The 16,137-nt window shown below is 34.4% G+C and overlaps 2 protein-coding genes and 1 long non-coding RNA gene across 3 annotated transcripts in view; 2 read left to right on the top strand and 1 right to left on the bottom strand.

Annotated features, from left to right (window-relative positions):
- The window catches only part of LOC111055953 (CUGBP Elav-like family member 1), a gene marked incomplete in the record, with an annotated part of 852,529 nt that overhangs the window by 781,879 nt on the left and 54,513 nt on the right, over nt 1-16,137 (bottom strand). Inside the window, 1 exon segment of the mRNA XM_039429833.1 lies at nt 14,826-14,865.
- Nucleotides 519-5,711, top strand: LOC120351713. The gene is made up of 3 exons (XR_005571483.1): nt 519-1,043; nt 3,051-3,391; nt 5,375-5,711. It is a non-coding gene; the product is annotated as an uncharacterized LOC120351713 (long non-coding RNA).
- The window catches only part of LOC111057858, a 91,873-nt gene continuing 82,563 nt past the window's right edge, over nt 6,828-16,137 (top strand). The window contains exons 1-2 of the mRNA XM_022345327.2: nt 6,828-7,059; nt 8,757-8,901. Coding sequence (XP_022201019.2) covers nt 6,906-7,059; nt 8,757-8,901 — 299 coding nt within the window. The 5' untranslated portion in view covers nt 6,828-6,905. The remainder of the gene's footprint in view (nt 7,060-8,756; nt 8,902-16,137) is intronic.

Raw genomic sequence — 16,137 nt, 5'->3', positions numbered from 1 at the left:
ACCTACCCAAAGGTAGAATATTGTTGACCAAAACGTACCAGTATGAGTAGAGTCATAGCCTACTATAGATATTACTTTATCCAAAGTAAGCCATGGTAGAGTATATCAGACCTATGTAATAATAATAATGTGTTTCTTTTCATGGCGTGGTCATACTACATAGTAATGTCCACAAGTAAACAAGTCAAGAACAATAAAAAACTGTCATAAGACAGATAAGAACAAAATTTTCAAGTCAAAACACACATATAGCATATGCAACGAGACATGCAGCAAGCAGAAGAAGCAGAAAGACTAAGGAAAAGTTAGACATCAAGAATATCAAGAATAATAAAATTTATCAAGAATAATAAAATTGAAATCGAATAATTTATTTCCATTCTAATTTATTTATTTTCAAGCCATTGGGTTGGTCAAACTGGAGGTAGTTAATGGTCCATTTGATTTTTCTCTAAGATAAGGTAAAGTCAACAGAACAGACAATTTCCAGCTGTTCAAGTAAGCTCAGTCACCTGATCAGATCTTAGGTTCAGATCAATAAACAGCTGATATTATTACCAGTACTCGTAAAATTTGTTTTCTATTTCTTTTCTATCTGATTTTGTTGAATTAAGTTTGTGTAGTTGTTTGTTTTTATTCTCCTACTATGATATAATTGGATAAAAATATTCTAATTTATTGCTGGACTATAAAAAATTACAGGTTGTGAGTGAACTGTTTCAACGGCCAACCGTCACCCACTCCATTCTCTGTTTTCCTTCGGAAGGAACGAAAAGAAAACCGAACGAAAACTGAAAACACTAAGAATTTGTTATTAATTACAAAAATCAACAAAAAAATAAGTTATTCGGGTTGATTTGTCGTTTTAAAAGATACACTTTCATTTGAAATGGAAAGAAGATTCTCATGGGACCATGAAGAGACGATTATTGAGTTTGTCAAAAATCATTCAGTTTTGTTTGACATCAACCATCCTGAGTACAGAAATTCAGCGCACAAGCAAAGACTGTGGAGGGAACTTGCAACAATACTAAACAGATCAAGTAAGTCTGAATAAAATAGTATCATTTTTATTCATAATCCAGAATAAATATTTGAAGGTGAAAACCACAATAACCTCTCATCTGTAGGCTGAGACAGGACAATTCTAAATTAATAGGTACTAAGTCATTAGGTAGAACGGTAAGGTACCTAGGTATTTTTTAATTAAAAATGTATTGGCTTGATTTATTTTCTTAAATTATGTTCTGAAACCCTCATTTTCCTTGAAAACTTTCAGAACACATTATGGGTGCAGTCTAACCTACCCAAAGGTAGAATATTGTTGACCAAAACGTACCGGTATGAGTAGAGTCATAGCCTACTATAGATATTACTTCATCCAAAGTAAGCCATGGTAGAGTATATCAGACCTATGTAATAATAATAATGTGTTTCTGTTCATGGCGTGGTCATACTACATAGTTATGTCCACAAGTAAACAAGTCAAGAACAATAAAAAACTGTCATAAGACAGATAAGAACAAAATTTTCAAGTCAAAACACACATATAGCATATGCAACGAGACATGCAGCAAGCAGAAGAAGCAGCAAGACTAAGGAAAAGTTAGACATCAAGAATATCAAGAATAATAAAATTTATCAAGAATAATAAAATTGAAATCGAATAATTTATTTCCATTCTATTTTATTTATTTTTAAGCCATTGGGTTGGTCAAACTGGAGGTAGTTAATGGTCTATTTGATTTTTCTCTATGATAAGGTAAAGTCAACAGGAATGATCTTAACGAAAGAGAAAACGCAAATAGACCAATGACTACCTCACGTGACCCCACTACCAACATAACGGTTTAAAACTTCTACTGATCATTTTTTAGGTTATGTTTAGCGGAATTGTAAGATTGTAAGGAGATTAGGTTATGTTTTATCAACTAATTGAACAGTCAGGTTAAGATGTAACAAAGTACTGTAGATACAAAATTAGTCATAACTTGGTAGGTTTATTCTTATATTATATAAGTTCTTCTTTAACAGAAGACTAATCAAACACAAAGACATAATATGGATGAATTCAAGTGATATACGGTATTAAGTGAGTTATATTATCAATACGGTATTCAAGTGAGTAAATCATTGCTTTATTGCTTTTTTTGGAAGACTCAGCTCTCACAGTTGATTTGTGCCAGTACGTGTATATCGAGGAACAAATTGCGTAGTTTTCTGATCATATGGTTTCTTTCTCACGAAGAAATAGAAAGTTTTGATGAAATTTACTGGATGAATGTGGCTGTGGATTTATCTGCTCCTCCATTTTTATGTAAAAGGGTTTTCCTTAGCATGGTAACTACATACGTTCCCGAGAAACTGTGGATCAATTTTAGAGATTGCGTTCAATACCTCTACGACAAATACTTTGATCTCTTCTCATCAAATAAGTTGAAGGATAGATATTTGAATAGGATAGATGTTAAGAATTTCTTATAATCAAATAAGAATCCTATTTGATTTGACTGTACAAATAATTGAGATATTGTTGTGTAATATTATCAATAAATCTGTTATGGAATTGTATTAGTTTCAGTATGAACGGTAGCATTGTTGCATTTACTTAATATTGTGTAGGATATGTTTTTGCAATAAAAATTCGTAAAAGTTAGACATCAAGAATATCAAGAATAATAAAATTTATCAAGAATAATAAAATTGAAATCGAATAATTTATTTCCATTCTATTTTATTTATTTTTAAGCCATTGGGTTGGTCAAACTGGAGGTAGTTAATGGTCTATTTGATTTTTCTCTACGATAAGGTAAAGTCAACAGAACAGACAATTTCCAGCTGTTCAAGTAAGCTCAGTCACCTGATCAGATCTTAGGTTCAGATCAATAAACAGCTGATATTATTACCAGTACTCGTAAAATTTGTTTTCTATTTCTTTTCTATCTGATTTTGTTGAATTAAGTTTGTGTAGTTGTTTGTTTTTATTCTCCTACTATGATATAATTGGATAAAAATATTCTAATTTATTGCTGGACTATAAAAAATTACAGGTTGTGAGTGAACTGTTTCAACGGCCAACCGTCACCCACTCCATTCTCTGTTTTCCTTCGGAAGGAACAAAAAGAAAACCGAACGAAAACTGAAAACACTAAGAATTTGTTATTAATTACAAAAATCAACAAAAAAATAAGTTATTCGGGTTGATTTGTCGTTTTAAAAGATACACTTTCATTTGAAATGGAAAGAAGATTCTCATGGGACCATGAAGAGACGATTATTGAGTTTGTCAAAAATCATTCAGTTTTGTTTGACATCAACCATCCTGAGTACAGAAATTCAGCGCACAAGCAAAGACTGTGGAGGGAACTTGCAACAATACTAAACAGATCAAGTAAGTCTGAATAAAATAGTATCATTTTTATTCATAATCCAGAATAAATATTTGAAGGTGAAAACCACAATAACCTCTCATCTGTAGGCTGAGACAGGACAATTCTAAATTAATAGGTACTAAGTCATTAGGTAGAACGGTAAGGTACCTAGGTATTTTTTAATTAAAAATGTATTGACTTGATTTATTTTCTTAAATTATGTTCTGAAACCCTCATTTTCCTTGAAAACTTTCAGAACACATTATGGGTGCAGTCTAACCTACCCAAAGGTTATTGTTGACCAAAACGTACCGGTATGAGTAGAGTCATAGCCTACTATAGATATTACTTCATCCAAAGTAAGCCATGGTAGAGTATATCAGACCTATGTAATAATAATAATGTGTTTCTGTTCATGGCGTGGTCATACTACATAGTTATGTCCACAAGTAGATTCAAGTAGTCAAGAACAATAAAAAACTGTCATAAGACAGATAAGAACAAAATTTTCTAGTCAAAGCACACATATCATAGCATATGCAACGAGACATGCAGCAAGCAGAAGAAGCAGCAAGACTAAGGAAAAGTTAGACATCAAGAATATCAAGAATAATAAAATTTATCAAGAATAATAAAATTGAAATCGAATAATTTATTTCCATTCTATTTTATTTATTTTTAAGCCATTGGGTTGGTCAAACTGGAGGTAGTTAATGGTCTATTTGATTTTTCTCTATGATAAGGTAAAGTCAACAGGAATGATCTTAACGAAAGAGAAAACGCAAATAGACCAATGACTACCTCATGTGACCACACTACCAACATAACGGTTTAAAACTTCTACTGATCATTTTTTAGGTTATGTTTAGCGGAATTGTAAGATTGTAAGGAGATTAGGTTATGTTTTATCAACTAATTGAACAGTCAGGTTAAGATGTAACAAAGTACTGTAGATACAAAATTAATCATAACTTGGTAGGTTTATCCTTATATTATATAAGTTCTTCTTTAACAGAAGACTAATCAAACACAAAGACATAATATGGATGAATCCAAGTGATATACGGTATTAAGTGAGTTATATTATCAATACGGTATTCAAGTGAGTAAATCATTGCTTTATTGCTTTTTTTGGAAGACTCAGCACTCACAGTTGATTTGTGCCAGTACGTGTATATCAAGGAACAAATTGCGTAGTTTTCTGATCATATGGTTTCTTTCTCACGAAGAAATAGAAAGTTTTGATGAAATTTACTGGATGAATGTGGCTGTGGATTTGTCTGCTCCTCCATTTATATGTAAAAGGGTTTTCCTTAGCATGGTAACTACATACGTTCCCGAGAAACTGTGGATCAATTTTAGAGATTGCGTTCAATACCTCTACGACAAATACTTTGATCTCTTCTCATCAAATAAGTTGAAGGATAGATATTTGAATAGGATAGATGTTAAGAATTTCTTATAATCAAATAAGAATCCTATTTGATTTGACTGTACAAATAATTGAGATATTGTTGTGTAATATTATCAATAAATCTGTTATGGAATTGTATTAGTTTCAGTATGAACGGTAGCATTGTTGCATTTACTTAATATTGTGTAGGATATGTTTTTGCAATAAAAATTCGTAAAAGTTAGACATCAAGAATAATGAAATTGAAATCGAATAATTTATTTCCATTCTATTTTATTTATTTTCAAGCCATTGGGTTGGTCAAACTGGAGGTAGTTAATGGTCTATTTGATTTTTCTCTATGATAAGGTAAAGTCAACAGAACAGACAATTTCCAGCTGTTCAAGTAAGCTCAGTCACCTGATCAGATCTTAGGTTCAGATCAATAAACAGCTGATATTATTACCAGTACTCGTAAAATTTGTTTTCTATTTCTTTTCTATCTGATTTTGTTGAATTAAGTTTGTGTAGTTGTTTGTTTTTATTCTCCTATTATGATATAATTGGATGAAAATATTCTAATTTATTGCTGGACTATAAAAAATTACAGGTTGTGAGTGAACTGTTTCAACGGCCAACCGTCACCCACTCCATTCTCTGTTTTCCTTCGGAAGGAACGAAAAGAAAACCGAACGAAAACTGAAAACACTAAGAATTTGTTATTAATTACAAAAATCAACAAAAAAATAAGTTATTCGGGTTGATTTGTCGTTTTAAAAGATACACTTTCATTTGAAATGGAAAGAAGATTCTCATGGGACCATGAAGAGACGATTATTGAGTTTGTCAAAAATCATTCAGTTTTGTTTGACATCAACCATCCTGAGTACAGAAATTCAGCGCACAAGCAAAGACTGTGGAGGGAACTTGCAACAATACTAAACAGATCAAGTAAGTCTGAATAAAATAGTATCATTTTCATTCATAATCCAGAATAAATATTTGAAGGTGAAAACCACAATAACCTCTCATCTGTAGGCTGAGACAGGACAATTCTAAATTAATAGGTACTAAGTCATTAGGTAGAACGGTAAGGTACCTAGGTATTTTTTAATTAAAAATGTATTGGCTTGATTTATTTTCTTAAATTATGTTCTGAAACCCTCATTTTCCTTGAAAACTTTCAGAACACATTATGGGTGCAGTCTAACCTACCCAAAGGTAGAATATTGTTGACCAAAACGTACCGGTATGAGTAGAGTCATAGCCTACTATAGATATTACTTTATCCAAAGTAAGCCATGGTAGAGTATATCAGACCTATGTAATAATAATAATGTGTTTCTGTTCATGGCATGGTCATACTACATAGTTATGTCCACAAGTAGATTCAAGTAGTCAAGAACAATAAAAAACTGTCATAAGACAGATAAGAACAAAATTTTCTAGTCAAAACACACATATAGCATATGCAACGAGACATGCAGCAAGCAGAAGAAGCAGCAAGACTAAGGAAAAGTTAGACATCAAGAATATCAAGAATAATAAAATTTATCAAGAATAATAAAATTTATCAAGAATAATAAAATTTATCAAGAATAATAAAATTGAAATCGAATAATTTATTTCCATTCTATTTTATTTATTTTTAAGCCATTGGGTTGGTCAAACTGGAGGTAGTTAATGGTCTATTTGATTTTTCTCTATGATAAGGTAAAGTCAACAGAACAGACAATTTCCAGCTGTTCAAGTAAGCTCAGTCACCTGATCAGATCTTAGGTTCAGATCAATAAACAGCTGATATTATTACCAGTACTCATGAAATTTGTTTTCTATTTCTTTTATATCTGATTTTGTTTAATTAAGTTTGTGTAGTTGTTTGTTTTTATTCTCCTATTATGATATAATTGGATGAAAATATTCTAATTTATTGCTGGACTATAAAAAATTACAGGTTGTAAGTGAACTGTTTCAACGGCCAACCGTCACCCACTCCATTCTCTGTTTTCCTTCGGAAGGAACGAAAAGAAAACCGAACGAATACTGAAAACACTAAGAATTTGTTATTAATTACAAAAATCAACAAAAAAATAAGTTATTCGGGTTGATTTGTCGTTTTAAAAGATACACTTTCATTTGAAATGGAGAGAAGATTCTCATGGGACCATGAAGAGACAATTATTGAGTTTGTCAAAAATCATTCAGTTTTGTTTGACATCAACCATCCTGAGTACAGAAATTCAGCGCACAAGCAAAGACTGTGGAGGGAACTTGCAACAATACTAAACAGATCAAGTAAGTCTGAATAAAATAGTATCATTTTTATTCATAATCCAGAATAAATATTTGAAGGTGAAAACCACAATAACCTCTCATCTGTAGGCTGAGACAGGACAATTCTAAATTAATAGGTACTAAGTCATTAGGTAGAACGGTAAGGTACCTAGGTACCTTAAAAATGTATTGGCTTGATTTTTTTTCTTAAATTATGTTCTGAAACCCTCATTTTCCTTGAAAACTTTCAGAACACATTATGGGTGCAGTCTAACCTACCCAAAGGTAGAATATTGTTGACCAAAACGTACCGGTATGAGTAGAGTCATAGCCTACTATAGATATTACTTTATCCAAAGTAAGCCATGGTGGAGTATATCAGACCTATGTAATAATAATAATGTGTTTCTGTTCATGGCGTGGTCATACTACATAGTTATGTCCACAAGTAAACAAGTCAAGAACAATAAAAAACTGTCATAAGACAGATAAGAACAAAATTTTCAAGTCAAAACACACATATAGCATATGCAACGAGACATGCAGCAAGCAGAAGAAGCAGCAAGACTAAGGCAAGAAGTATCTACTCACAATCTGAGTATAATCGCAATCATATAAATCCCTCAGAGAATAAAAGGAGAAATTGCTAAGCACAGTGAAGTAGAAGACGAACGAAAGGCCACTCTACTCATTTGCTGAGATTGAGGATGAGCCCTTTTTTTGAAGCTACTTCAACGACTAGCCAAAATGGCTAACGATACCTACCAACTTTGTTCTTACCAACTTTGACACTGTCTTACTTGAATCCCCAGTCAGACAACGACAACAAGTATCAAGTAAGTTCTCCTGAAGGAAAGCCCTCAGTCTCATCTTCAAAACCGTCTCAAGCAGAGTCCTGGCTGAAACTGGCAGCTTGTCCAAAATTCTAGCTGGCTGGTAGATGAGGCTGCTCTGGGTCCTCCACAATCTACAATATGGTAGGTCCAGCCTCAGCCTGCTTTTGGTGCTATGGTCGTGCACATCACCCCTGGTAGGCAAAGTATGAACACTTTGGAAGGTCTTCATAACTGACCTGTAAATGAAAAGATTGAAAACAGTGAGAATCTTCTCACTCACAAAGAGAGGCCTACAATGTGCCAAAAATTCTGCTCCACAAACAATCTGGATGGCCTTCTTCTGCACCAGCAGTATATCTTTTACCTCAAAGGCACCACCCCACAAGGTGATACCATATACCATCCCACTTTCAAAGAAGGCAAAAAGCACTATAGTGAGATATAAGACCAAAATGCTTCTTATTCAACCAATGTTGATAAAAAATAGGCTGCAGATTTGGGAGTATTTTATTAGGTTAGCACAAACAATACAATGATCGAAAAAGAAAAAACAGGCTATTGCCCAAAACTTTCTTAATTTCCTAATTTATTTTCAAATATTGTAATAGTATTTTTCTTGTATTATTTTTAGATGTTATAATATTATATTATTATTATAATATTGTGTATGATTTTTGAGAAAATAAATTTGAATTAACAGTTTAAAGTGAGTCCCACTATAATGCTGTGACGTGATTATAATACTTGTAGCTCTACTAGTAATACGTAATCATTTTAACTATTGCTTTAGGGTATTTAGGTACAGTTTATAAATAACATTTGAATCCTTCACATTCATACCTGAATATAATTGTAATTTATTTTATTTTCAATGTTTTCTAGCTGAAGATGTTCAAAAGAAGTGGTTCAACATAAGAGACTATCATAAACGAAAAAAGAAAGGACCCCCTGGCCCATCTGGGGGGAAGCCATCACAGCGTGAAGAAGCTCTATCCTTTCTAGACGGATTTTTCTGTGTCAAAAAAAGGTAAGATAAATGTCCTATTTATCTGATACTGTCCGGTATTTTTTCTTAAAAAAATACATGAAATATTTTCATCTTATTACTACCAAACTACTTATTGACTCTACGGCCCTTGGACTCCTCCACAAGCCTTGTCCATGCATCTCTGTCCTGTGCTGCTCGCTGTCTCCACCTTCTTACGCCCAAGGATTGAAGGTCTGGCTCCACGTCGTCCAACCATCTCTTGCGTCGTCGGTCCCCCTGGTTGCTGATACAGAGACATACGTGCTGTACGGGTTTTCGGCATCCGTTCCACTTGGCTCCACCAACGGATTCTAGCTCTTTCAATTTCTATAACAATGCTCGGTTGCCGATGCCCGTACTGATTATAGAGTTCATAATTTTTTTCTGAGACGCCACCTATCAGCCTCTAGCACTGGCCCATAAAATCTTCTTAGAAACTTCTTCTCCCATCTATTCAACAGCATCTTATCACAAATTGTCATCATTCATGTTTCACAACCATACAAAACCACTGGTCGCAGCACTGTCCTATAAATGTTAGTTTTACTGCTCCAGCTTCATAGCCTTGATCTAAGAATTTTCTGTAGGTTGAAGTATGCCCTATTTCCAGCTTTCAATCTCTTTAATTTCCATACTCCATCTTGTGAAAAAGTAATATGTATTGCAAAAATAAGTTTAGAAAAATAATAACATATGAAATATTTGAATATCGGTACTTGGTTTTTAATGATTCTTTTAAAAGCAAACTATTTCAAAAATAAATTCAAACTATACAGAATCGTTATTTTCTTTGTTTGGCTATTAAATTTCTTAGTACGGGTCACAGCCTCGCTCAATCTTGAATGAAAAAGACTAAGAAATTGTCAAAACCACAGATTTAGTATCAATAAATCAGTGTTTTTTTACGATTTCTTAGTCTTTTTCATTTAATATGAATAATTACCACAATATCAACTTCTCAACTACACAAAAATCGCTCAAGCATCTCTGTTGAATGCATCCCTGCACTCCAACACTTGCCGCATCCTGGTCAACCACATCCATCCACTTTGTCCTGGGTCGCCCCCTCTTCCTCCTTCCCATATGATCAACAAGGGAAACATCTGTCAATCATGACTCATGAGCAACCGTTCAGCCACAGAATACACACAAAATGGAAGGTATCAATCTAACCAAGATTTGAGTGCACCAAGACCACGACACATGACTGCATCATCTTGTTAGAAATTAAAACTACTGCTGTATTACAATGCTACACTTTCTTTCAAGATGGCGGATTATGGCGTCAAGATACTAGCCGACTTTCCAATCTGTGGTTCATCTGTGATCACTAATCTGTGATCAGGTTTTTTACTGAACGTAGAGGAAAAACCCGATGGAATTGATCAGTGGCTTTGAACTCAACCATTATAGTTCTATATTAACATATGGTATGGACATTTTTCAATTATAATCAAGAGAATAAGAAGAATATACATGCTAAAAGATGTCAAAAGATTTCTTAGTGCGCCTCTGAAGGGCCAACTGAACATACCAACCAAATTTGAACGTTTTTGGTCTGGTAGATTTTTAGTTCTGCGAGTGAGTGAGTCAGTCAGTCAGTCAGTGAGTGCCATTTCGCTTTTATATATATAGATGAGAGTGAATGCAGTGAGTAAGAATGTGAAGTGGGATGAAAGAGTGGGGAAGACAGAGAGAGAGAGAGAAAGAGAAAGTGAGAAGAGAAAGCAGAGAGAGTGGGAGAGAGGAGATTGATTGATTTATATGCATTTTTTAGGGCGGAGTTAGGACTCCTGGTCCTCTCTGCAACACAAGCCTTGGAAGTGTTGAGAGTGTATAGAGTGTGAGAGAGAAGAGAGCAGAGAGAGAGTGAGAGAGGAGAGTGAGAGAGAGAGAAAGCGATAGAGAGAGAGAGAGAGAGTGGGAGAAGAGAGTGAGAGGGAGAGTGAGGAAAGAGAGAGGAGAGAGAGGAGAGAGAGAAATGAGAGAGGAGTGAGAGTGAGGAAAGAGATAGGGTGAGGAGAGAGGAGAGAGATAGAGTGAGGAGAGAGAGAAGAGCGAGAGAAGAGAGAGGGGTGAAAGAGAAAGAAGTGAGATAGAGGAGAGAGAGAGAGTCAGAGTATGAGAGAGTGAGAGTAAAGCGTGGTGGCGAATGAGTGAGTAGCCCTTCAAAAGTTTGAGTAATTAATAGGTTTTGGGTGACAGTCCATTAGTGGGAGGCTTCTTATCGCCTCACTGTCTTGCCAAAAAACCCTCAACCCTTTTCAACCTTCAGCCCTTATAGACCCCCATACCATCCCCCTCTCCACTTCAATCCCACCCCCCAACACCACAATCGAGGTGGTTTTGCGGGTCCATTGTAATTCACATGACGTAGACCGGTCTAAGCCAGAAATGTATAATATACTCTACTCAAAATGAAAGACTTCAGTGTCATCACAAATTTCAAAAATTATTTTTTTCAACCTCCAATAACAAAAATTATTATCAAGAGCAATAATTAATCGAGGGTTAGCAAGATTTCACTTTTGACTCAAGGCCAGTTGTCTACTATTTGTTTGTATTGTAATATTAAAAATGTTAAGTGTGTAATTATTATTAAACGAAAATCCCAATTGATTGCTGTAAATAACCCTGAAAAATTCTGCCACTGCAAATATTGACAACAGGGAAAACAGCTCATCGAATTTCCATCTAGCTGCTTACCCTGTTGTCAATATTTGCAGTAGCAGAATTCTTCGGGGTTATTTACAGCATTTAATTGGGGTTTTCGTTCAATAATAATTATTCATTAAAAAGCATTTGAACATTTGTTAAGTGTGTGTTTTTTTAATCCATTAATTTGAATTGGAATTAGGATTTGTATGCTCCACAATAACTTTCAAACGCTTCGTCCAATCAGCTTCATATTTTGAACACATATTCTTTGAGCATTTCTACAGATCACTTTCGTTAGACAACAAAATTTATGGTCTTTTTTCACGGGAAAAATATAGATTTTCTATATAACTGTGAAGGCTATTTTGAATGCAATAGATGAACTCAATAATCACAAGAAGAAAATATATACGAAAGTCATCGATGGAATACTGTTAATTGATTGCAACACCCTATACCATTGGATACCTTCTCGTGCTATATATTCCTCTATTGTATCACACAAATTACAGGATACAATATCATGACACCGTTTAAGACAATGTACCTGGAATAGGAAATGTGGAAATTAGTGAAGAATTGAAAAGACTCACATAACTCATATATTTGGAGAATTTATTTCATGAAATAGGGATGAAAAGATATTTTGGACTGTAATATGATTTAGTCCTCAAGTTGATCGTGAATGAAAAATGAATAAGCAAGTAAATACAATGAATTCTAGGTACATTGGTTCAAGATAAAGATAGTATCTCATTTACAATAGTAGACAAATAATGTATCAAATAGGCCTTCACCACACAACTACTAGCATTTCAAAAAATCCGCTCTCAAATGTGAATCGATCGTCTATATCCAGCACATAAATGAGTCACTATTATCCCAGCCTAGTGGTTGGGCTAGGCTGATAATAATATAGCCTATAAGGCAGCACATGTATATATAGCAGGCTTTTGTTCAGGCTTGAAGTCTGCCAGCTACAAAATGCTACTCTGATGTAGTCAATACCATAATAGAGCAGAGGCACGCTATGAAGCCTAGCCAATGATAATAATGATAATGATAGTAGGGTTGTTCTCAATCACTGGTTCTAGCGAGGTTATTTCCAGCCCAGAACAGGTGCATGTGAAAATCTGGGACTGAGAGAGTGGAAAGTTTGAGAAGCTATGTGGAAATTGTGGAAAAATTCACCGCATTTCGGCGTGAGTTACATTATATATTGGTTCAAAATTAATGAATTAATAAAAAAATAAAATGTAAGAATCAAGGGTTGAGGCTGTTGAAAGTTCGAAAACCTATGTGGAAAAATTCACCGCATTTGGGCGTGAATAACATTATATCAATTCACAGTAATGAATAAATAAATAAATCAATGAATTAATAAATATAGTAGATGAATGTAGTTGACCAAGCGAAGTGAGATCTAAGATTCGAGTCGACGGTTTGGCATTTCTCTTTGAGCCTGTTCACATGACAGAGATTTACGCTCGGTTGTCGCGCGGTTGACAAACCGAGCGATTGCCAGGTATAGGGAAACACATGGTGCCGTACACATGCATCGATCGGTTTTAGTAGTCGCCGGCGAGTCGCGGCGGTTGTAGTCTCAGACTCAATATACTAGAGCAGGCATGAGAGCGTACACATGTCTTCAGTCAACCGAGCGGTTTCGATCAGAGCAGTAATATATGTTTAAGAGTAATATAGTGATTAAGTAGATAGATTAAGATAATAAGATTGAGTACATAGATGTTGTACCTAGTAATTATTTATCATAACCGAGCGCAAACCGCTCATGAATCGCTGTCATGTGTACGAGGCTGGCAAACCGAGCGATTTGCCAATCGAGCGACAACCGAGCGTGAATCGCTGTCATGTGAACAAGCTCTTAATGTTTGAATGTTCAAATGTTTGAATGTTTAAATGTTTGAATGTTTAAATGTTTATATGTTTGAATGTTTATATGTTGCGCATTTACGGCGAAACGCGGAAATGGATTTTCATGAAATTTGACAGGTATGTTCCTTTTTTAATTGTACGTCGACATATATACAAGGTTTTTAGAAATTTTGCATTTCAAGGATAATATGAAAGGAGAAAGGAGCCTCCTTCATACGCCAATATTAGAGTAGAAATCAGACTATAGAATTATTCATCATAAATCAGCTGACAAGTTATTACACAGATGTGTGGAGAAGCCAGTCTACTGCTGTATTTCCATAAGGTATATAGTTTCAATCAGGTATTTGTGGATGAGAATACTGCGTGAGGTCTACTGCTCACAGTACTACTAGTATAAATTTCGTTTCAATTAGGTTACAACATTCATCCGATGGTGAGACGGAGAGAAGGGGACTCTTTGCAGGATTGGTCAGTTCACACCTTTTTTCGATATTTATTCATTTATTTGAACAATAACAAGTTACAAAGATTTACATTTTAACAATTAGTTTTTTGTACGGTTAACTAGTGCAGCAGAATAGCTTAGAAATTGCTTTACAATGCTGTACACGTCAGTATGATAACTGGGTTGAAGTTCAGTCGAAGCTTTCACGGTATAAACAGTACTCATTGAATTCAATCTTTATCATGTTTTTACAGTTTTCCGATATAGATGAATTGTAGTAGATTATTATTTTCATATTATAGATTTGAACTGTTGAATAAACAGATACTCGCCTTAAGCAGACAGGTTTCCCTCGCTGGGTAACAGCCATAGGAAAATAATAATTAAAAATAAAAATATTTGAATAAACTCAATGATAGTATATTCCAGTTATGAGTATGTTTTGTTATATTTTGTATTATTATCTTTGTTCAATTTCTGCTCTTACTTGTGATTAATTTCAAATCTAGGTTATATGCTTCTCTTATTGAAATCTCTTTATCGTTTTTGTTTCCTTTCTAATTAGAGGAGAGGTTAATATGAGTGAAAATCAGCTATAATTATAGTGGAGTTCAAATTGAAGAGTTCAAACAATAAAAAGTGGAAAAATTGTGGGAAAAATGCTTTAAATATCGTAGGAGACGTTGAGCTGATTAAAATATCATGGAAAAGTTCTCAGATGTAGCTAGAAAACAAATTTAGAAGTTTAAAAAATGGGAAGTAAAAAAAGTTGGAAATGCACCACATTTGGGCGTAAATGTAGGAGAGATTGATCAGAATGGAAATAGTTGAAGAGTTCAAGAATTTAGCTAGAAATTATGGTAAAATTCAAAGTGAGAACATTTGAAAGTAGAAAAATTGTATTCTTTAGAATATCACTCACCAATTTGAGAGCTGACCGGCTGTGAATCCTTTGAACAAATCTGGAAAAGAAAGAACCAAGATTTAAAACCTTTTCCAAAAAATACTATTTCACGGATATTGGAAGGAAATTATTGATGGAAATGTAGATTGAAAAGTTTGTTTGATCAAAATTGATTTCAAGGAAAAAAAGGATAAATTATATTTCTCAAACAATAATAGGGGAATTTTGAAAATCATTCATCTACGAATACTGTTCTCCTATCATATTATTAAGCTAGCAATTTCTGTATATTTTATATCTGGTTATTTTTATATCTGGCTATTTCTGTTCAACGGATCTCGAAAACGGCTCTAAGGATTTTCACGAAATTTGGAACATAGTAGGCTTATGATATAAAAATTTGATTGCACTAGGTCTCATCCTTGGGAAACCTCGCTGAACGACATTAAATGGATAATTCATCCTTGGCTGAAACAGCTGAGACTTTCGTTGTCTGTGGATAGTGAAAAGAGAGCGTGTGATTCTGTGGAGAACCAAATATCGCATCCCTGGAATTGATAAACTGACGTATGGCACACTGTAAAATATAAATGCCGTAATTTTAGAGAATTGTGTTCTGTTTATTAATAAATAAAAATAACGACCGAAGTTCGGTGCCCCGATATTTAATCCTTATATAGGAAACTCATAAATGGACTCCATACATCACAGTTCTCTCCCAATTTTCAATTTTTTAACTGTTGATCGATACCTGAATAAGATTTCCATTTCCATGTGCTTAGAGCTCTATCTGCTCTGTCGAATGATAGAAAAGTAATATCAATGTCGATCAAATACAGCCATTATAACATGGACCTCTCTAGAGAATGGTGATACAAATATGATACCAATGTCAATCAAATACTGCCATTATAACGTGGACCTCACTATATTATTCCAGTTGTCAATATGCTACTGTAACGTTTCGAAAGATTCTAAAATTTGCAAAAATATCGTTCGATGACAACCATTGACAAAATGTAACACCTGTAACAATAGTGGATCCCGAAAATTCGTCCATTAGAGGGAGCGACAAGGCGAGTGAAAAGAGACAGAAGTATAGCAGTGTTATGGGCGTGCGAGGGAGAGAGTGTGGGAGAGATGTGAGTGAGAGTGGAGATGTCACAATTGTATTACGTTTACAGCGTGATAAACTTTTATGGAGAATAAAACCTTCTTGTGGCTGGTCGGAGGAGTGGCAGAAAGAGGAGAAGAAAAATAAGAAGAAAGAGGAGAAGGTGACGGTGGTGGTGGAGGGGGGAAGAGGAGGTGAAGGAGGAGGAAGAAGAGA

The sequence above is a fragment of the Nilaparvata lugens genome, chromosome 5 (assembly GCF_014356525.2).
Source record: "Nilaparvata lugens isolate BPH chromosome 5, ASM1435652v1, whole genome shotgun sequence".
Taxonomy (NCBI): domain Eukaryota; kingdom Metazoa; phylum Arthropoda; class Insecta; order Hemiptera; family Delphacidae; genus Nilaparvata; species Nilaparvata lugens.
The sequence above is the reverse complement of the archived record's forward strand: the minus strand, read 5'-3'. Positions and strand labels throughout refer to the sequence as shown.